The sequence below is a fragment of the Pleuronectes platessa genome, chromosome 4 (genome assembly GCF_947347685.1).
Source record: "Pleuronectes platessa chromosome 4, fPlePla1.1, whole genome shotgun sequence".
NCBI lineage: Eukaryota > Metazoa > Chordata > Actinopteri > Pleuronectiformes > Pleuronectidae > Pleuronectes > Pleuronectes platessa.
Window position 1 is genome coordinate 8,642,914 of NC_070629.1, and position 22,810 is coordinate 8,665,723.

Genomic DNA, 22,810 nt, shown 5'->3' on the forward strand with positions numbered 1-22,810 from the left:
GCTGGATTAAGACTGAACATAGAACCGAGCGCACCCTGACATGTTGACATGTTCTACTAAGTGCATTTCAAGGTGGATTATGCTTGTTTGCTCCATTGTGGAGGGACAGAAGAAACACAATTGCTAAATGGGGCTAGGTATTCTTGAGGCGGCGGGTGAACTTTACTCCCACTGTCTGGGTTAGGACTGACACCAGCTTCACTCTCCTCTCAGGTTGAGTGAGGCTGCTGTGGATCCCGAGGAGGTTCAGGGGTTTCAGAGAGCTCTGTCCTTAACCAAACAAACACCGTGGAATTTTTGCCATTGTTGGTGCAGAGGGTTGAGTGACAGGGCTGCATAGCAGAGCTGCCTGTCAGCAGAGACGACTCAGGGTCAGCATGTGACCACCCCGTGTGACACTGCTTAATATTAAGACAGAGCCTTATAGCAACGTTTAGGATAGACGCGTACAGATCCACAGAGGAAAATATATACATGTTCTCCATCAGGGGTTCTCGGGATTTTTCTGTTGGACCACATGTATTGACTGAACCTGTGAAAAAAGTGCTTCTGCACATAACCAAAGTCTAGCCGTTTCCTTCTGTTCCTAGTCTTTGTGTTAATCTAACTGGCTGCGGGCTGTAACTTCATATTTAGCGAATAGACATGAGCATGATTTCAATCTTCCCTTTCAAACTCAGCAAGAAAGAGAAGATGCTGTATTTTCGAAATAATGGAAATACAGCATCTTTCGGCTTTTTCTTCTCTCTGTTACTAAGCTCTTTGTTTCATCCAGGTGAAAATACCTCATTATATACACACATGCACTCTATTACAATGTATACACGTGCACATTCATGCACATCCATAAAACAGACGAGTAATATAGAACACTGAACAGTCAATCAATGGGCATCATTACTTTAATGGTGACACTGTGCATTCCAATGACTTATTCATTCACATATAAATTATGTATTACAAAGCTTTAATGGAAAATTACACTTCTCTATTTACATCTACTAAAGTTGTCAGCCAGGGGACATCAGGCCTGCACTCCCCAGCTCTGGGTTTTAGTGCAGGTCATCATTATCTGGCCGACCTGAAAGGTGACCCCGCTCAGCAGGACACAGGTGAGGTTAACTGGTGTGGAAGTTTGGGCCCGGAGTAAACATCACCAGCAAATAAAGAATTAATTTGTATTTTAAAGTAAAAAAAAATGAAAAAAAATACATTTCCTTCAATGCTGGTGAGGAGTAACAGAGCAGATTAGACGTAGCAGAGGGGAAGTGGAGGGTAAAAAGCAAACAGACATTACAGTTCCACCAACGGCCTCGATGACTTCCCTCACGTAGCCTTGGGCCCACCCTGGGGTCTCTGAAGTGGCTCGTTAAGCTGAGGAACATAGACTCAATTACCCTGGGCAAACACGCCGCCACCGCTCGGTGTTGTGTGGGTTGGCTGGTGGGTTTGTTCCGTCCGTCCCTAGGCCATCCGAACGTCCCTTCAACCCGAGCCCCCCCCCCCCAGGCCCCTGCTGCGTGGCACCGCAGTATGTGAGCCCTCTGTGCTCCGAGTGATAGAGTCAAGCTGTTCCTGCTGAGCGGAGGTCAGGGTCCTTCAGTCAGCACCTCAGCCCTGAATAGAGCACACAGGAATCCCCCTTCCCTCCCTAACCAGGGCTGAAACTCAGCTCTCTCCTCCAGCCCCGGTCCAAATAAACCTGGTAGCCCTCTCTCTCTTTTTCCTCTCTCCATCTCCTGGCACGCTGTCACTCCCCTCATCGTAATCATTAATCAGACGGGGCAGATTAGACTTCAAATAAAAATAAACTACAACCACCAAACTACTCTTCGCTGCCCCGATTCCTGCAGCAGACATCCTTATTGACAGTTCTCCTCCTCCTCTGCTTAATAGACCCAAGATGTCCAGTACAGGCAGTTGGAGGAACATTTAAACACTTTGGCAAACTCTGGGGGTCTATCACTGCTTTATTGACATAAACAGCTCCCCTTATCTTTGATAGTGAGGACTCTTGAGGCCTAACCTGTCACCCATGTAAATACACAACAGATAACCCTTATCAGTTTGGCAAACCTGCTACCCAGCTTCACCCAAAACACATATCTTTTTAAGGGATTAAGGGGATTAAATGTGCAACTTGAATGTATTCAGACTTATATTTTATCCACTGACTACTTTATCCCTCCTTCCTCTTTTGGCTCAGAAATATAGGCGAGAACTGGAGGGCAACAGTGCCACCTTTGGGCGGGGCTGAGTAGTGCAGCTGTAATAGAGCTCTCACAGTTCTGTTATCAATAGATAGGGTTGCACTGGGCCTGGGCTGTGGCATCCACACAGCTTTCGACAGCACATGCTTGTGGTTCATCTACATTCCTGCATGACTTGGGAGGAAGGAGGGCATGGGAGGAAGAGAAAGAGTCCCGGGGGCCGGTTGTTGGACTCTGCTGGGCCCTAAACAAGCTGGGGCTCCCTAGGCCGGGCTCTCTGCTGGCTGACGGACAGGCGGCCTGCCAACTGTTTGTGTGTGTCCATGGGAAATGGGGCGGTGTCGCTGCAGCGACGGCTCTGGGGCCATCCATCAGTGTCACGGGGGATGAGGAGGGGGTGGGGGTGTGTGGTATGTGTCACCTCTAAGACTAATGGACAGGAAGTACAGCCAGAGAAACAACAATATTTGCAGAATATATATTCAGAAAAACGTTAGGGCTCTGTCCACGTTTCTCGTGCGGTTTCGACACAACCCTGAGCACGGGCCTTATTCCTGATTGATGAGCCTGTTTATTTAAAAGAAGCTAACTCTGTGGCCTCGATAACCTGATCTATAGCCAATGCACTTCTACAGCATAACATGCATGTATATGGGATAAGCATAGTCTTGGTTATGGCATGATATGTCAATGACACTAACCTGTGCAGCCAGGGATTACATCCATGCCTGAACTAAGATGAGATCCTACTGCACAGGCGGGACGTCATAAATCTGACAAAGCACTGTGTAAATTGGGGCCATTTTGGGGCCATATTAGAGCGAGAGAGGGGCAAAGAGAGAGAGCGCGATAAACCCAGGCTAAGTTCTTTCTACTGTCACTGAGGGACCCTGTGTGCTCACCAGTGGTCAGAGACCGAGGGGCTTAACCTCAGCAGCCGGTGACCGTGGGGTCCAGGCCGGAGCGCTTGGTGATGTTGACCTTGACCACCTCCTCAGCACAGGTTGGGTGGATGCCTACTGTCTGTAACAGGTGGGAATATGTAGCCCCGCACCTGAGACACACACAAACACACACACAGAGTTAATTCAAGCTGCTGTTACTCACACTGTATCATGACTGACAACTGTGTAAGTGATCTACACTTTAATGAGTCCTGTAATTTTGTGCCATCAGTCATTTTGTAAGAGCTTGGTTGTCCTCCACATGGTGTGTAACTTAATTTGAAGCAAGGTTGTCTCTGCTGAAGAGCTCGGAGAGGAGCCAGCTTTAAACTGTATCAGTGATGTGTTGTAGAGATTTACTGAGGTAGTCCGTTGTTTATAGCTTTTTTAAGTAAATGACTATCAATGATCCACCAAACTCTTGCTTTACCTGCCCTTTGTAACAGTAGTCAGATGTACAAATTAAAAAAAACGACAGAAGTAAAAAAATTGTCACTTCTATATCATCTGAAAACTGTATAACATATATACAGTATATAAAAGTTCTAGACCGACATGTATCACTACCTAGATTCAAGAGTGGTGACTGTGGAAAAATGTGCAGCCAGATCAATTCATAATCCGTACTGATCATCAAGTTGACTCTAAAGCTAAAACACATAAACTCAACACCATAACTGAGAGTTGATCCATCGGACACAAAATGCAGCAAAAACACAGAATGTATCACAAATGTAATCTTGACTTACTGGAAGCCGAGAGCAAAGCCCTGTGTGACTTCTCCTGCATTGGGACCAGTAAAGTGCAGACCCAGGATCTTCTGATCTCCACCTCGCTCACACACCACCTGAGGAAGTTTAAAACACAAAGTTTAGGCAAGGGGGTGAAGCCAACAGGGTGATGGTGCTTGTTGTCCTCCTGTCTAACTAACCATATTTGCACGTTAGACACATCATTTTCATCTTTGTAGTAGGTAGACCAGGAAAAGTGGTATATATAATACACAAAATACACAATACACAAAATAAAAATAAAATAAAATAAAAAAAATAATAATCTGATTCAAAATATCGCACAGAACAACTCATGACGTGTCTGCAGGTCAACCTTACCTTTATGTAACACTGGCTGGCATCACGCTCGGCGACAGTGAATTCCAGAGGCTTGTAGAAAGCATGGTAGACCTACACAGACAAACAGAGAGGACAAGTATTATAAACAGAAATTAAATGATATAGCATGTATTATTGTTATATTTTGTGTTCTGCCTTCAGCTAATCAGTATTTACAGTGATTAAAATAACATCTTGCAGACTTTTATTTAAACCGGCAAAGCTCACTAGCTAAAGCAAAACACTGAGGGAGTCTTGTGTATTTTGTGCAGTAAAAACATACGGTTACTGAGATATAACTGAATTGTGAAAAAAGGAGGCCCTTGAGTTAATTGCACTGTGATGAATTAAGTCAGTTAATATCTTACTAGTATTTGAAAGTTCTGTTTTACAATAGAATCACAAAAAAGTATTTATTGAATTAAATACCAGTTCATAGCTTCATTCATTACATCCTGTATTTTATGTCTCATCACTACATGCTGATTAAGACGACTGTGACTAAAATACAGCTGATCCTTGTAAACACTGATTCTTGAACCCCGATACAATCTGTGTAAACGCTAAATCAAAATCTCGGTGCTTGCTCACGATGCCGAGAGATTTCAAAAGTCCTGACTATGACGTACGTCGAGTTTGTTTTATTCTACGGGAAAAAACGTGCCGACACAGGTTGTGACGGCCGCGCAGCTGTCGGGGGCCTGGTGCTGCTGCTCCTCCTCAGATCTCAGCGCGCCTGTCATCACCCCATACACACCTCAATCAGGCCTCCTGCTCGCCTGTCAGTCACAGCCGGGAGCCCCACCTCGCCCGCTAAACCGTTTATCTACAGCCTCCTGCAGGTGTTAGCTAGTATCTGGCACAGCATGTGCGTACACAAGCAGGTAAAACACGGAGCTGCTTATTTTTGCATTGTATGTGTGTGTGTCTGGGTTTATTGCCGGCTTATGGTACAGCATGACCAGTTGAAGCATGACTTTGTACTTTTGTGCTTGTGTAGCATGTGGCCCTTAATTTTTTGGTTAAGATACAAATCTCATAATGCAACAAAGTTAAAATTACAATGGTGTTGTAATAAAAAGCTATTTCTGCGTCAGAAACACAAATTTAATCGCAATTCTTCAGCAAAGTGCTGCTGTTCACATTATTCACCCCAAAACATATGTATATGATAAATTATAATGTTTTATATTAAGTGGCATTTCAATGCATTGTGGCCACTTGTACTGCTACATTAAAGAATGCTAGTTAAGGGTTCAGGTCTCACTTCCTCTAGTCCTCATGTGTAATTAAGTCATGCACATAATTATTTTAGTATTTATAGTGGTAAAACGTTTTTTCAAATTTGAACATGTCATTATGAAAAACAGATTATTTTATTATAATTTAAGTTGAAATGTGGACATATAGAGGGTTCTATTTAAAATGAAATACATTCTGGAATTATTTACAGTTGTAAATTCACTGCTCATAAAAGTATTATAAGGACACATCTATGTTACCTCAATGCCGTCTTTTCCATGTCTGCTCTCTGCCTCCTCCTCAGACAGACCTACACAGCCGTACTCGAGAGGGGTGAACACTGTGGTGGGCACCTGTCCCACAAACACACAGAAATATTAACTCCAGTTGTCCTCTCAGGAATACTTTCACTTTTATGAATACTAACATATCCAAAATACTGACATATTTTAATTATTTATTTTAATCCGAAACTACATCAAACAGATCATCAGTATATCAGTCTTACAAATTCCCATTATATGGAGGTGGGGAAACTCAACACTATATTCAAACACCCATTAAGACTTGGTGACTGATGAATTTCTGTGTATATAAGTTGATGAAGAATGATGATATATTGAAAAATGTTGTATGTTTATTCTAAACTTATCCTGGGGAGAAGTTGGGGGTTTGGTCAGATGGGGGTTTGGGTGCATATGAAACTCAAACTTAAAAGTTCCAGAACGTATTACATTGTTTTTTATGTCTAATTGCAAAATAAAACAAGGAGCTCAAAAGACAAAGACACAAACCCGAGGAAACATAGCTGCTTGTCAGTGTGTGTGTGTGTGTGTGTGTGTGTGTGTGTGTGTGTGTGTCTTACATTGTCGTAGTTCATGAGCTCCGTGCTCTGACCAAACAGTCTGTGGGAGAGAAGTTTTCCTGCTTTAATTGCTGTCGGTGTCAATTCAGGACGGCCCTAAAACAGGAGAAATACTAATTTATTCATCTGTAAACATGTAATCACAAATTATTTGAAAAGAAATATTCCTTTTTATTTCAGAAATATCTGACTTTTTCCTTTTTAAGAGCATACAGTCCAGAAATTGTGTAAATACAAACACTTGGGGAAGCAGGAGTCACTGACTGACACAAGTGGTGAGAGTTAAAACATTTAAACTATCTAACACAAATCTCTGCTTCTATGATTTTGACTTCATTGTCCTGGATGTCTGCCAAAACACACACACACACACACACACTGAATGGTACAGGAAACAGTAGGGCTGCGGGGCAATTCTAAAGGCATGACTTAAACCTGTTAAATTACCATCGCACATCCTGTTGTCCAAAACACCTCCTGCACCTCTGCATGTATGTGGATGTGCGCTCTGGTATTCCAGTAACTGCTCACACACCAGACAGCATTCGTCATTATAATGCATTTGTTGGCACTCTTTCCTGAGATCAAGAATAACAGCGACAAATCGAGAGATACATAAACCATCTCGGTTTTTTAAAAAAAAGGAGAAAATAAATCCTCCTCGCTGCCGTGAAAAGTTGACAGACAGATTGGGGTGAATCACGACTCCTCAAAGCCAGCTGTCAATCAAAAAGACGCTCAGCGATTCTGTGTGTGTGTGTCATGGGGCCTGGGAGCCAGGAAGGAAGTGCACAGCTGGTGGTGATGAAAACACAACACTGACGTTACATTGAGCAGGTAGAACTAGTATTAACATGGCTGGAGCGGCTCTGAACACACAGTGCCACTGGCTTCACGTTGTATTCAGTTTTTAGCCAAGTGCCCACTGCTGGAAAATCTTTCTTTTATATATGTGCACAAATTAATGTTCTACCAGTGAGGCAATGATCAGGAATTTTGAATTTTTTTCTCATCACACTGTAACTCTGATTTATTTTGTTATTGATTTTACATCTTATCTAGAAGTTTACCATTTTTATATCAGACATCCTAGAAACGTATTAATTTATAGTATGGACAAACACATATGAATGTATGTAAATATACATACACATGTATATAAATTAAATTAAATTAAATGAAGTTAAAAAAAAATATTTGTACAGGTCTTGGTTGAAATGAGTAGTGGAACCCAAATGAGAGATTTTAACTTTGGCAAAATAAAATACAAGTCAGAGTTGCCCTGAACCATCCTGCACAATCTTTTTAATAGCTGGAGGTTGTGTGTGGCTCATATGCATGTAAAGTAAAGTTGGACTGAAACTGCCAATAATATAAAATGAGAAAGCAATAGAATAAAAACAGGCCATAAAGCTATATGATTTGTACTGAATAATATAAAATGGATGGACCTGCAACTGGCTAGAAAATAGAGTTGGTGTATAGTGTTGATGAAAACACTTAAATCTGACCCTGCCCAACAAATTCAGGTGAAGACTTAGTTATTACTGAGTTATTAAAGATGAGGCTTAGATTAAAATGATCTACATCTGAGTTTGAGCTCATTTTTAAATAACATTTGAATTAATTTGCATCTTAAGACCTAATCCTGCAGCAGTTCCTGTTCCTGTAGTACAAACAACTAGGAACAAGAACAACGTGGTTGACTGAAGAAAAAGTTTGAATCTGATAATTATAGGCCAAGATCTGAAGTTTTAATGATACGATTTGTCTTGATTTCTCAACATTGGTGGACACTGGAGATTGTGTCAGAGTCTTGCTACATGTAACATGTATTCTTTAATTTGACTCATTCCTGACTCAGTGTGAACAAGCAGAAGGATGTTTCAGGTAAAGCAACAAAAAATGTGTCTGTGTTCAGAGTGGACTTTCTGTCACATTTGAATAATGTAACAGTATTAGTTTATAACCAGTATTAATTAGGTATTGATGTGATAATAACTTAGTGATGATTCTGTATTTACTGATATTTTCCAGAGCCGTTATCTGGAGTTGATTGATTCCACATTTCGCTCCCAGTGATGACAGACTTTTGGACGAGACTTAACTGGCGTGGGTGTGGACTTCCAGTAACTTTGAACAGCGTGGATTTCCACTCTAAATTAACACTGCAGACTTGCGCTGTGTTTTGTTATTGGCGAATGTTATTGCCGTTGTTTCTTCCGTCAGTGTAGCAAGTGCTGACAAAACCTACCTCACCAATGTCACCGAAAGCATAGATGTTTGGCACCGAGGTCGACTCGTCAGCGCCCAAAACTATTTTCCCCGATTCCTTGTTGATTCGCACGCCAAGCTTGTCGAGGCCCAATGCCTTTGTTTCAGGGACCCTACCTGAGGAAACAACACATAACAGTATATTACATTACAATTATAAAGTGAAGTGTGGAAGAGGAGACAGGCGCTCTATAGTGATCATAACATTCTATGTTCAGGTTTTCCGGCACGTTCTTAAGCCCCATCCTACACAGACAATTGAGAATGTTACTAATCAAAAACCTAAAGATAGCTTATACAGAGGGAGGCTATATGCAGCTCAAACACTAATGAGAGAGGGCTTTCTAAAACTATAAGACTGTGTAAAACAAATAGGATTGTGGTTGTCCCATGATTCAACTTCAGGGGGCGACAATGTGCAATGTTGTATATATGAAGCTCTACATTTAGAAATGATTCACTATCAACTTCTTGCTAATTCCAATAATAGCTCATTTATAAACCAACAAGACTAAGAGTCTACAACCATGCTAGCATCTCGTCAAACTGTATTTTGGCACAATGTTGCTTTGAGCTAAAGGCTGACATAAGCACGTTAACATTCATAACACACATATGTTTAGGAACATCATCATCTTAGTTTGACCGGTTAGTATTCCATAATTTTACTATTAGCACTCAGCACAAATCTGAGAGCAGACAGATAGAAGCACTGGGCAAGTTCAACAATAATTGATCTGATGAAAAGACTAGATGAAAAGTCGTGGGATCACCAAAGCTATTAGACTACATCATCTGAAAACCAGAACTATAGATACAAAGTGCCTATCCATATAGGAAAGTTCAAGCTATTCAAACTTTGAACTGAACGTGCAGGAAATGACAGAAGATGAAACTCATTAGGGTTCATCCTACGCGTAGAGACATTTGTGGTCCACTGTTACAACCGTTGAGCCATTGCGGCCAATGATGCTTAGTAAAAAATGGCAAACACTGGCGGGTACAAAGTGGGATTTCCAAATTTTTCTCAGTTTTGTATCATTTCAAATTGAATATCTCTGGGTTTTGAACAAGTAGTTGGACAACACATTCAATTAACCAAAACATCTGGACAGCTAAAAGCTCTAGAGGAGGAGAAATGATGAGCAGCTGGAAATTGCTTATCCCATCGATCCCATGGGACACTGAGGTGCGATTTCGGACACTTCCTGGGAGACGGTTGACTGATGCTGTCGACACGGAGTCTCCATGGTGATGGAGCATGAACCACTGCCTCCTCGGCCTTCTCCATAGCTCCTCATAACCTGCCTGGGCAGCATAATAAACTCCCGGCCCCGAGGTACCCATGTAGATTCTATCAGACGGCAAAAACAACAAACCTCCGAGACCCTTTTTCCTGACTGGAGCCGGAGAACAACGCGCTCCCCCTCTTCTCAGACCAGTGGGCTACAGGGACCTGTCTAGTGCTCCGCAGCATGGGTGGTTGAATGGAACAGAGAACACAGACGAGGAGGACGGACAGGAAGTTAGCCAGTCACAACCATTTCCCAAAAGCAGCCCTTGTAAATATTTTCTTGTCGTCTATAGCCACAACACTGGAAAAGTTATTTTCAAATTGGTGTAAAGTTTAGTATAATACGTATAGCTTCCTAAGGAAAGCATTAGATTTTCTTATTTCCATTTTATGTTTCTGGCAAAGGGCTCAATACTCATACCAAGCATTTTCATTTAGAAGTATAAAAATATAAAAAAAATTATAATTTATTTAGAACAGTGTGAGTTTGTTTGTAAACAGATTCCATCATTCCAACCTTCCATCCATCAGTATTTGTCATCAATTGTAACTTAAAAACACATCTGTAACTGGTGTATAAACAATGTAAATCAGTGAATGATTGATGACATAACGTCTGTAGCCACATAGCATATCATTTGTTTATATATTAATACTTTCCTCACTTTCCTCATCAACTAATCAATCTGTTGAAGGCCATGAGAAACAGCTGAAAACAGAAACTTAGTAAGTAGATCTTGAGTTTTTGGGAGTTTTAGATTGAACTGATAGATGCATGGTGAACATCACTCCAGCAATTCATATTTATATAATTACTATGACAGCTACTGTACATTTATTTAAAATTCTGAAACCTACTATTAGTCACAAAATATGACTGCTGACAGACTGGTTAAGAAGTTCAGGTGTGTTTTACTCAACAGCACAGATGACGAGCAGCCTCAAGCGGAGACGAGGAGCAGGCTACAGAGATCTGGTCAGCGCACTTCTTTCTAACGCCAATGTGGACTGAAGTGACATCATTTGACATCTAACTACGTGCAGCTACCCTCTAGTGGCCCTAGTGTGACGGTCGGTGACGTTTCCCTTCAAACTCTAGTTTAACATGTCATCATCGTAAACTATTTTAAACCTATTCGTAAATGATTTGTAAATGTGTATAAAACACACTAATGAATGCTTTATATGACACAAAAGATTTGGTAATCATATATCATCATATATAATTACTGTGTTTGATTACATCGAGTCATCAATCATTCGTTACCTGTTTCTACATCAGATACAGTTCCTTCATACAAGAAGTTATGATTCTATATGAAGCAACAAACGTAATGACGAATATTTGTTCTTCTGTCTGCCGTTAACAACATTAGAGTGTGATTAGATCTTAATGCATGGATTTTTTTTAACCTATAGAAGCTCAAAGGGTGTGGGGTATTTGTGTCCATTATGGTCTACATCCTGTGGAGGGTTTACCTCTCTGACAGCTGCTGCAGCTTAAACACTTTATACTTGAGAATTTTCTGCTTTGAAAATATTACATTTCAGCTTCAGTTACAGTGAGATTATCAGTATGGGCCTACAAAGATCTTTATCAGTAGAATCTGACTGCTGTGTTCAGACTTTCTCTGTCCATACGAGGCGTTCCCGTCTGTAATTCCACTCGGTGCTGAGCCGTGGCACTGACCACATCTCCATTGTACGGCGACAACACAACAACAGTGAGGTATCTGATAAGGGACTTGGTATGAGCTGGGACACACACAGACTGTAGTCAGACACATGGGCTGATCTGAACAAAGCCTGTTTGGACATAAAGAGGAAGCCTACAGACGGCTACGCTAATTAGCCACAACAAAGCTGAAATGAGAGCTGGACGCTTATCTGATCAATCAAATGAACAAAGACAAAAGGGAGAGCAAAGTGAAGGGGAGGTGTTGTTCTTGGGAGAGGAGATTGCATGGGGCCGCCCCTAAATCCATTTAAGACCAAAATAGTTTTATTTCATAATGCAAATAGATTTAGATCTAACTGGCAGAAGGAATGGTTGCTGTCTGTGGATAATAATAAAATCAAGCGAAAGGAAAATGAAACAAAAAAAATCTGTTGGGTGAGTGGTAATTACCAGTGTCCAGAAACGAGATGTGTGATTCCATACTCTGTTCTATGAATCACATTTATCACGCTCTTGCCCCAAAATGTCCTATGTAATATGATTAAGTAATGCATAATATACACAGTCCCCTCTTGTTGTGATTCATTTGTATGATTATCTATATTTTTGATGATACAGAAAGATGTAGACAGAGGAGCAACTTTAGATCAGGAACTTGATTTTCAAGAGGCAAATGTGCTTTAAAAACTGTGACATCCTCGAGTACTGTAGAGCAAAGTGAGGAGGAAGACTAATGTGTCCACTATCTGCAACCAGACAGGAAGACTGGAAATGTTCTGTTTCCTGATGTGATTCTGTGGGCACACCTGGACAGGGGAGCGGCCATGAGGCCAGGAAGGAGCAGGGGAAAGGTGGAGGCAGGCAGGGCCGTGGAGAAGGATGTAGCAGACGCTGGTGATACTGTCCCCCTCTCCCCTCTGGCCTTTAATAACTCCGCAGAGGCCTGGGACACTGCCCGGCCCCTAGTGTAAGGTCAGCGTAAAGGGAAGTGGCCTTGTACTCATAACTCCTGCATGCACACATCAAAGAGCAGAGTCCAGGCTGTTACTGGTTCTCACTGAACAGTATGGGAACTAAAGCTGTCATGGATATGCAGTGAATCCAGTAAAGGTTTGAAATAGAGGAAACTGCTACTGGTATTTTCACAATTTCTGGACAAACTTTTGATGAGTAGAAAGGTTTGATTTAATATGATTGAAATTTAAGCTGTGGTGATTAAGATTTAGCAGCAGAGGATACAAAATAGAGTTTTGCGCTCTGTGAATTAGGACAAAAATATATTTTGGGGGGGGGGTTTCAAAATGTCAAGTTCTTGGCAGAGTTTTGGCGTGAACTCTCACTCACTGCAGCATCTCACGCATGTAATGACAAACACCGACCCAATATGCACTCACTGCATATAGCATTCTCACCAGCAGCCTCATGGCGAGACCATGTGGGAATTCCGCCACGGGCGAGAAGAACGAACGTCATTTCAGCAGCGGGGTCACGCACATCCTTGTCACTGTCACACGCATGGAGCAAAAGGACGCCGTTTCCCTCACACACACAGACACACACACGCTCATAAAGCAAGAAACCTGGAAGTCAGATTTTCGGAAGCACGGCGTCATCTTTGAAAGCGCTCAACACAAATAAACTGACGGCTGCGGCTCTGACGGAAGTCCCCTCCATTGTTACCCACACTGCTTCTGGAATGGCACAAGTGAAATGATGGAACAGAAAATGTAGAGACGAGAGAGGGGAGGCATAGAGCTGGTGGTAATGGCAGGCGGAGGGCCGTGGGCAGGGATGGCAGTGACAGATGCAGGGTTGGTTTCCGCAGGGCTGGCACGGGCAGGAAGGCGCAGAGAGGGAGAACAAAGAGGGGAATGTGGTGACCCTGTGCCTGGGTGCATCCTGCCCCGTCCTGCCCCTCTCCTACCCGAGAGCCAGCTTTGGGTGATTAACACTTCCCCTGGCCATTCCCATCGCTCAGGCTTTATTACTTTGTTTTCAGCCTTGATTCTTCTTCTATCTGCTGACACTGCACTCTATTGAGGATGACAATGAAATTGATGGTGGCGGGGGAACACAGTCATAGCCTGGTTTTATGTCAGGGATCTATTATTAAATTGCAGGGAAACAATACAGGTGTAGATTAACATGTCGTCCCTAGAGAAGTTTTGAAAATAGGGGATAGGGGGTTAATCACTGTACTATGAACTGATTTAACTAATTTCATAGCAACGGTGTTTTAATATCTGATCATGTTGTTAAAAGTTGACTTCATAATCAAATCGAGTTTTGAGATCATCTAAACCATGTTTCTCAACTCCATATCAATTAGATTAGTCAATCCAAGTCTGATTGAAGCCCCAGTTAGAACCTCATAGGAAAGGCTCTTGTTCCCTGATTCAAGTCCAACACATGTCGAAAGTCAAGGGCAAATTAAGACGAGTCAATCACAACAAATTTCACGTCAAGTCACAAGTCTTTAGTATATCAAGTGAGTTCCTTTAAACGTAGCGTCAATGTATTATATTCAAGGTGCGAGGCTGTGCTAGAAATGAACAACACGGTCAGGCTAAAACCAGATATTTAAAAATCATTGCATTCAAGTCTTGTATCTAAACTCAAACTGTCATGTCCTGTGTCGTCATTTTTGTGACATTAGTCTCAGGCCTACAGCTTTGATGTTTCTACAACCAACACAATGAGCCACGACCACTTCAGGGATGTTGTCTGTATTTGAACGACTGCTTTGATCTTCATGTGGAGGAGGTGATGGTTCATCAAGCATATTGCTTATGTTACCTCCCTCATTAGGTACCTCTGGTTGAAATGTTTTCTTCTTTGCCTGTTGGTTCGTTAGTTAGTTAGCAGGAAATCCCCAAAGTACTGGATGAATGCGAAAAAACTTGTTGGAGGGACTTATGGGCGATGATAGGGTGTATATCGTCATTTTCATTTCTCAATCATTTATGGGTCTTGATGAAAAAAACAAACATCAGGGACTGATATTCATGAGTGTGTGGAATTTGGTGTGGATCCCAATAACAATCTGTATCTAGTGAATCTAAATCTGGTTGCATAGGGGACTGTTAGGACTCTACTGAGGGCCATTCTAGTTTTAGATTTTGATGAGCTGTCGTTCAGAAATGACACACACATGCACAATCAAGATGACACACAGACTCACCCACTGCCCATAACACAGAGTCGTAGGTGTCCTTGTGCTCATGGCCTGTCTGGGTGTCGGTCCAGGTTACCTGCAAGGCTCCTGAGGACAGTTTGTCCACTCTCTTTGGGACACACTTCCACGCAAACTTGGTCCCATACGTCTCCATGTAGTCTGTCACTAGACCTGCGATTTGCTGCATAAGAAAGAGAGAATACTCACATTCACACATGATGAAATCACCATCATGATAATCAGATAATGCACGCTTTAGGGCAGTGAGTAATACCTGATCAAACCCCCGGAGGGCGATACTGCGAACCATCACTGTGGTGTCCAAGCCGATGCCTGTGAGGAACCCTGCGCACTCCAGGGCCACATCTGAGCAGCATCAGGTTAAGGATTCAATGGGTTGATTTACATTCACAGAGAGCACCATTCAGAGTGAACCTTAAAAAGTCACAGTCATGCAGCATCTTATCAAAGTTACTGTTAACTGTTTCTAAATACAGTAATATAAAAACTTTTTTGGACCAGTCTCAAGGTATTAATGGAAATACTAAGAGTTAATAATATAATTTGAAACTGATCTGACACTGATGTTACATTTTATCAAATCAGTAACTTAACACTCTCTCAACTGATCACCAGGGGATTTCTTCGCTGGCTCCATTCACCAGCTCTCTGGCAGACAAAGGATACAACTGGCTCCAACCACAAGTCTGCAAAACACAATAAAGAGAAGCTCTCAGCTAAACTAATAATACAATAAAAATACATTTCATCAATTGTTCAGCACACTTTTGGCCAAATAAAACAAAGCAGGTCCAAAGTTGAAAATGTTTACTTTAAATCCTGGAATTAGAGAGGCGATGAATTACAGAACCTTACCACCTGAGAGCGAAGTCAAGAGGTGTGAAGAAAATGTACAAGAAGGGGACAGAAAAGCAATGTGTGTGTGTGTCTGTGAAGGTGTGTGTGGTCCAGGTGAATCACAAGTCTAATCCAGGACTGACATCTGTCGGTTGAGGAGGGCTAATTTCTAGCATTTAGGCTAATCCCTGCGGATGGGGTGTGCCATGTTCATGGCTCAAGTCCGCACATCAGTCCGCTGAGTGAAGCCAGTCACCCGCATGGATGAGGCCTCTCTCCCCCTTGTTTTAACAAACTTCGGCTCAGACCTGCTTCCCTTTAGGTCTGCTCCACCTGACAGCTCCGGGTGCCTGCAGCACTTCCTGCCCTCGTCCATGCTCACAGTAACCACTAAAAGACCCAGTGCCCATGTCCCCCACGTCTGTGTAACACACCACTAGGCTTAGCACGTATTGTGAAGTGGCTTAAAGAAGATTAGGCAAAGAGCTTTAGCTTGATTCTACACTTTCATCACAGAGAAACTGGGTCCTTTCCCCTAACCCTGCTCCTCACCTGCTGCGTCTGGTTGTACTTATGGGTCTGTACAGATGTGATACAGAAAATAATCTTTACAACCATTTTCTACAAATGGGTCATTTGGGAAATGGACTCAATGAATGCTCACCGTCCGAAATGTTATTTCTATAGCCCATATTCACAAATCACAATTTACAATCCTAATAAGGCTTAACAAAAATCCCCCCCAGAAACCTCAAGAGTTACAAGTGAGGGATTATCTGAATACAAAGAAACTTAAGCTGCTTTCAGACGTGTGCTGAACATTTTCCTCAAATTTTCTAGAGGGGCTGTATGTCCGAACACAAAATGTCAGAGTCAGTTGCTCTGGACATTTTCCAGAACTTTTCCCGCTAGTCCCACTAGTAAAATGGCAAGTAGATGTCCAGAGAGTGAGTTAGGGTTAGCCCCCTTACCCTAACCCTAATCCATCTATTGAACCACAAATACATAGGGTATGAATGCATTGACTCTTGGCCGCGGTTTATGGGAAATTTAATCTCTGGCAGTCCCTAACTGTTTCATTTTAAGGTTTTACAGTGAAAGTGTTGCCAGCCTCACAAAAGTTTAGTAACATGAATCTGTTTCCTGCTCCCCACCTAGATTGTAATCGATGCTTGAGACAAAACCACCATGCTAGGTTACTGAAAACATCACAGTCCAAACAGTTATTAGGTTTAATATAAAGAAATGCTGCCAAAGTGAAAAAGGGGGAGGCCATCTCGTCCACACATGGTTCATTTCTCATTTTACACTGGACTCTCGCCTGAGGTAACAAACTGGACAAGGAGCCATACTACAAACTATATAAAAATACTGACGCTTGGCTGTGTTGCAGCACTGGTGTGTCTATGTGTGTGTGTGTGTGTGTGTGTGTGTTGGGTGGGAGAATAAATATGTTGCATTGTAAAATTAAATAGCATCAACCCCAACGCAACTCAACACACGGCTCCCTCTAATTCATGTACTGGTCCATCTCGACCAGTATCAGAGTCCTGTTGGCACGTGCTTAGCGCTTTCTCCCAGTAGCGTGATGATGGTGGCCCTGGGGCCAAATCTGTCATTTAGCTGTGTGTGTGCTCCATGGCCCATTAGACAACAATCACTCGCTTGGACCCCCCCCACACACACACACTCCCACACCAGCCCTACCAGCAGAAACAGCCACTTGGACCTCACCTGCACAGCTGACAGCTCTGCAGCACAACATCTCCAGCTCATGGAGCTAATGCTAACCCACATCTCACCCCTTGAAGCCTGCAGGGACGTAGAGGACCGCACTAACTGTCACACACCTACATGAAAGGACTTCCTGAACTCAAGTGTTCTCTCTGAGAGGATAATTCTGCTTCCTATACAAAGATGTTTTGTTGAATGGGTGAATGCTACAGTGGTAATTGTTAAAGGACAGTTCACACTGATTTGTTGACTGTAAATGATTTTGTGTTGCCACCAAGTGGTTAAAAAGCAGAATAGCACACTTTTTGGCACATCTCACAATGGAGAATAAAATCATACAGGAACTGATGAACCTGAACAATAGAAAAAGGGAATAAAATGGAGCATTTCAACTACAAACAATGTACGAGCCCTTCTCTTCAGACAAACCAAATCAAATCTAGATAACAGTTTTTTTAAGTAAAAAACAATTAAATCTCCAGGCCCCAGATGAACAGCCAGGCACACATGAAGCTGGTACATCGAAAATGATCATTTCTGCTTATCCGTCTCCACGAGACAAACAATCGACACAACCCATGTAATACCACAACCACAACCACCAATCAGCGTCTGCAAGTGGTGCCAAGAGGAAACGTCAGGGAAGGACCAATTAACCAGGTGATGACAGGAGCTAAATGGTTGGATTAAAGGGCTTGTTCTGTAAAGGTCAGGATGCACGCCGCTAATCTGAATCATGAGGCGAGGACAGGCTGACAGGAAGGGAGAAAAACAAACTGCATGTCACCGATGAGTGATTACAGTGCGTGACAGTAGGACATGGTGTGTCAGCGAGCAATGTATCGCCTGGGTAGAGCGAGACATTAACACTACAGAGGTTAGCGGCTGTTTCCCTTGTTCCTGTATGTATTGAGAAAGATGCCAACAAGCTTTATATAAAATATTAGAATGCTGCTGGAATATTGAAAAATGTCTGATACTGCAATTTGACCACCATCACACAGCACCGACTTGATAATATCTATTCAGTACAGCAGTTTAATACAAGCGTGTTGCCAGGTGGGAGTGGGTGGATGTTTTGAGACAAAGCTTCCTCACGTTTTTCCAGGCGATTTTTTCAGCCAGAATATGTCATCACTGGTGATGCCATGCTCCATCGCTCCAGGGATCTGTAATAAGAGTAAAAGCAGTGAACATAACCATCAACCTATCAGTCACCTATCAACATATCTATCAATAATAGATGGCTCCCAAAAAACCTCCGATCTACGGTTTGTTGAGACTTGTGCACTCTATGTGCCATCATGGAATGCTACCAAACCTCAGGCCGGTTGTTTTGTCTGCTTCTCTCTCCCACTCTGTCTCACTCGTCTACCTGGTATCCAACCAACCAAACAATAAGGTACTGGCAGAGAAATCCTCATACAGATGATACTTACACTTGTGGGGTACTTAGGCCGGCCACCTGTGGCGATCACAACGTTCTTGGCAGTGAGGATGGTCTGTATGACAGAGGAGGGAAATGACATGAAAAAGTCTCTGTTCATATCCTTTAGAAAACAAGGAAATGTCCGATGACAGAAAGTGGTCTCCACAGTATTGTACAATCAGGTGACGATGGAAACACTCTGAAATCACTGAAACAAGCAGCACTGTCAGTCAGTATGAAGTTGTGCATATATCTAGAAAGGTAGGATCACAAAGTTGGTTTGGATTTAGATTTTTGCACTTCATTTTATTAAGAAGCTAAAAGAGCATTAAATTCATCTAAATGCAAATTCATTAGAAAAGGATACAAATTAAAGTGGTGGCTAAACTGAAACTGTGTAAAGAAATTGAGAAGTTGAAATAAATGTGAATTAGTAGCTGACCTCTTTTCCTGCTTTAGTTAATCCTTTAACAGTGTGTTCATCCACCAGACTCCCTTTCATGTTCAGATACTTCACCTTCCTGCAAAACAGAAAACAAACAGGTTTCTCACACTGGTGCATTTATTTTCACTAATATAGACCAGTAACTAACTGTTTTCAATTTACTCATAACCATCCCATTATCAAAACCAAATTATTTCCACTACTTCTTCTCTACAATAATCGTTAACCAAGAAAATTTAAACTTACAAAAGATATTAAAAACAAGACTTAGTTGTAAAGCCAAGAGGCTTCACAGTGAATGATAATTCATTATTTGTTACCTGTAGTGTTTTGTTTTGTTGCAAGATTTAGTCTCAATTTTGTTTTAAGAAGCAAACCAAAATCAATACAGCAGCATATGTTCTAGTTTGCAGGATTTGACAGTGAGAGACAAGAGCCAGAAAAATTTCTACAATTAAATTATATCTGTTTGTCCTGTTAAACAAAATTATCATAATTAAGCTGTGCTGCTGCTATGTGGAAACAGTAATTTGAAAACACTGAACTGTAATGTATAGTTGGAAGTTAAGTCATATTGAATTTCAGTCCCCTTCCACATTTACTTTAAAATTACACTTTTGATTGTATTATTCACTCAAATTCATGCGCTAGCTGTTAAAAACAACTCTCATGTATATTTACAATTTGTATTTCAGGGGAATATAATACATTAAAAAAAATATATGTAACACATAAATATACACATTTTGGGAACATCCATGTAGAGGTTAACACCTGTATGCCTTCCAGGCAGTTACTCAATCAACATCTAGCTGCTGACTAAGAGTCATTCAGCTGTGAACGCGCAATACATCATATCTGTTGTACGGCTGTGAGGCTGTTAAGGTTTTTAAACATTAAAACTATGATGGGAGACAAAGACTGGGAATTATTATTTATTAACTCCTGTTCGACCATTATCACCACATTTAAATGAATCAATCCATTAAATAATAATGAAAGAACCAAAAAAGGCTACAGTGAGCACATGTGATCTCACTTACTTGTCCTGTAACTGAACTCTGTGACCCCAGTTCAGAGACCTGACATGGTTTTGGATAGCCTCTGCCATGGTGGCCCTGAAAACACATCACAGGTGATAAATACACTAGAAACATGCATTCATAGACAAACTAACAGTGCACACAAGATGCTCCTCATATGCCTGTGTTTGTGTGTGCGTCCTCAGAGGAACAGTTAATCAAGTTTTTTTTATTTATGAGAAAAACACTGACTCACTAAATTTTTAATACATTTCAAATGTTATTCTCAACTTCGGCTTATGTTCTTTTTTCAATTGATTGAAGACTTTGAAAGTCTTTTCTTCAACTGTTTTTATTCTTAGAAAAGAACATCCAATCCAATGTATGTTGTTTTCCAACAGAAGGTATAAGACTGTGTGTACCTGAAGCATAATGTCATCTCAAACATGTTCTGCCCTGTACGCTGTCTTACTGTAATGCGATCACTAGATGGTGCTGTTCAGCTACTAATTCTAAGAAATTAGAATTCGAAAACATTGAATATCAGAATGATGAAGACTTCTTCCTTGAGTTGGAGAAACATTAAGATACATCACATTAAACTTGAGTTGGACTCACCAGTCATGGCACACTGGCCCTGTGATCTGCCAGCCGAACTTCTTGGCATCTTTTACTGCAGTGCCAAGTAGAGCAGCCTGGTGCATCAGCTTCTTAGGAATGCAGCCAACGTTAACACACGTACCACCAAGACCCCATTTGGTACCTATTTTAAAAAGTATTTCCAGACGACTTAATGACCTGTTTAAATCTTCAAACAACAAACTTTAATTTTGTAATTAACAACAAATTCAATTTGACCTTTTGCAGATGGTTCCACATAATCTAAAACGGCCACTCTCTGTCCCAACAGTGCCGCTGTAAAAAGTGTATATGTTATAATAAATTAGATAGAAATGACATCAGGAGGCACAGATACCTGACAATAAGAAATAATGGGAATCGGAGATATCACCTTCTTTGGAGCAGGCCAGCCCTCCAGAGCCTCCACCAATAACCACCAGGTCATAGTCAGACCTCTCTGTGCGGGAATAATGGATGATTAATAAAAATATTACTATTGAATATTGGTTTCACTGACCATAAATCCATATTGGTTTGGCTCTTCATATAACACCATGCAAACATGTGGCAATTTAATATGATCTAACTACAGAGGGATATTACACAATAACCTAGCAACACTAACACTTTCAGAAGTGCTCTTATATACATCTATATATTATATATTATAACTCACCTTATGTACAATAACACTTGTCTTATATACTATAAGACTAACACTTTCAGAAGTGCTCTTATATACATCTATATATTATATATTATAACTCACCTTATGTACAATAACACTTGTCTTATATAATAGATTATTCCCACCATATTATCCCACCAGTAGCTTTGTTTGAGCTGGGGCAGTTTGCTGATCATATGTAAAAGTATGACCTCTACACACACAGCAATTTATTAGGAACACCCAAGTACCTGCTGATTGGTGCAGTTATCCAATCAGCCAATCATATACTACTGATGCAAGGTATCAAATCATATCAAGCAAGCAGCAACATCAGTGATCTGAGGGTCATGATGGTGGGAGACAGACAGGCTGGTTATTGGTCGGAAACTGATGATCTCTGGGACTTTCACACACAACAGTGTCTAGAGTTTAAAAACGCTCAATGAGCAGCAGGTGTAGAGACTGACATTAGGAAGCAGCATCCACATGCTGTTTAGTTTGAATGACTTTAGCAGAGGTTCATGTCAGCTGATACTGACTCTGACAGAGCAGAACAGGACAGTTAAACCACACAGTGCAGAGAGATGCGTTTTCTAATGTGGACATTTACGGCACCAGTGGTGTTTACATGAATGGACATGATATAACAGACAGTTAGCAGGAGCTTTTTTGTTTTGACTTAGCTACATGCTAACAGCAACACCTCCGCTCATTTAACCTGACCCCGGTGTGCTCTCTGTATCTTCAGATAATATCAGAACTACGCAGCCAGTTGCTTTACCTGTCAGCGTCCTTGTTAGGACATGAAACCACTTGGTCCTTTTCCACCGGTGTCTGCTTCTGCACAAGGCAGCCATGTTGTTATTATGAAAGGACCCCAGACTGCTGAGGTGGTGGTTACATATTTGCCTGAACAAAAATGGCTCACAAAGTCACACAGGGTCATGGGATATCGTCTAAATACAAAAATAAAATTAGTAGGTCATTTGATACTATTTAAATAAACAAACCGATATTTGCATGTAATATATATAGTAAAGTATATATGAAAATGGTCACTTGTGTTATTATAATAGATTTTTCCATTTAGTGCCTGGAGGTAAAATAAATATCTAATAAGGACAGTTTACTGTGAACATAACAAATAAACACATTTTCGCTTTTGTAATTTGGGGGGACTGACCTTCCTGTATCGGCTTGCTATTAAAATTGTAGACTCTAAGAGGCGCTATAATGA

General features: G+C 41.4%; 1 protein-coding gene across 1 annotated transcript; it reads right to left on the reverse strand.

Moving 5' to 3' along the window:
* Positions 1-884: 884 nt before the first annotated feature.
* On the reverse strand, positions 885-22,447 carry txnrd2.2 (thioredoxin reductase 2, tandem duplicate 2). Its single transcript, XM_053421670.1, has 17 exons — positions 22,355-22,447; positions 21,295-21,360; positions 21,141-21,197; positions 20,901-21,045; positions 20,304-20,378; positions 19,258-19,336; positions 18,826-18,888; positions 18,485-18,555; positions 15,482-15,501; positions 15,069-15,160; positions 14,801-14,975; positions 8,628-8,764; positions 6,374-6,469; positions 5,769-5,861; positions 4,267-4,338; positions 3,904-4,001; positions 885-3,264 (listed from the first exon to the last, which is right to left on the reverse strand). Exons 1-17 carry the CDS (start codon positions 22,428-22,430, stop codon positions 3,141-3,143), a joined length of 1,539 nt encoding a protein of 512 aa, XP_053277645.1. The 5' UTR covers positions 22,431-22,447; the 3' UTR covers positions 885-3,140.
* Positions 22,448-22,810: the final 363 nt, after the last annotated feature.

What these genes read in the sequence shown, in the direction of transcription:
- txnrd2.2 (XM_053421670.1), bottom strand. Translation starts at nt 22,430, where the DNA reads ATGGCTGCCTTGTGCAGAAGCAGACACCGGTGGAAAAGGACCAAGTGG. An exon ending in AGAGTTCAGTTACAGGACAA is followed by an intron (nt 19,337 to 20,303) that starts GTAAGTGAGATC and finishes TCTGTTTTGCAG; the next exon opens with GAAGGTGAAGTATCTGAACA. An exon ending in CCCTCCGGGGGTTTGATCAG is followed by an intron (nt 14,976 to 15,068) that starts GTATTACTCACT and finishes TTTCTTATGCAG; the next exon opens with CAAATCGCAGGTCTAGTGAC.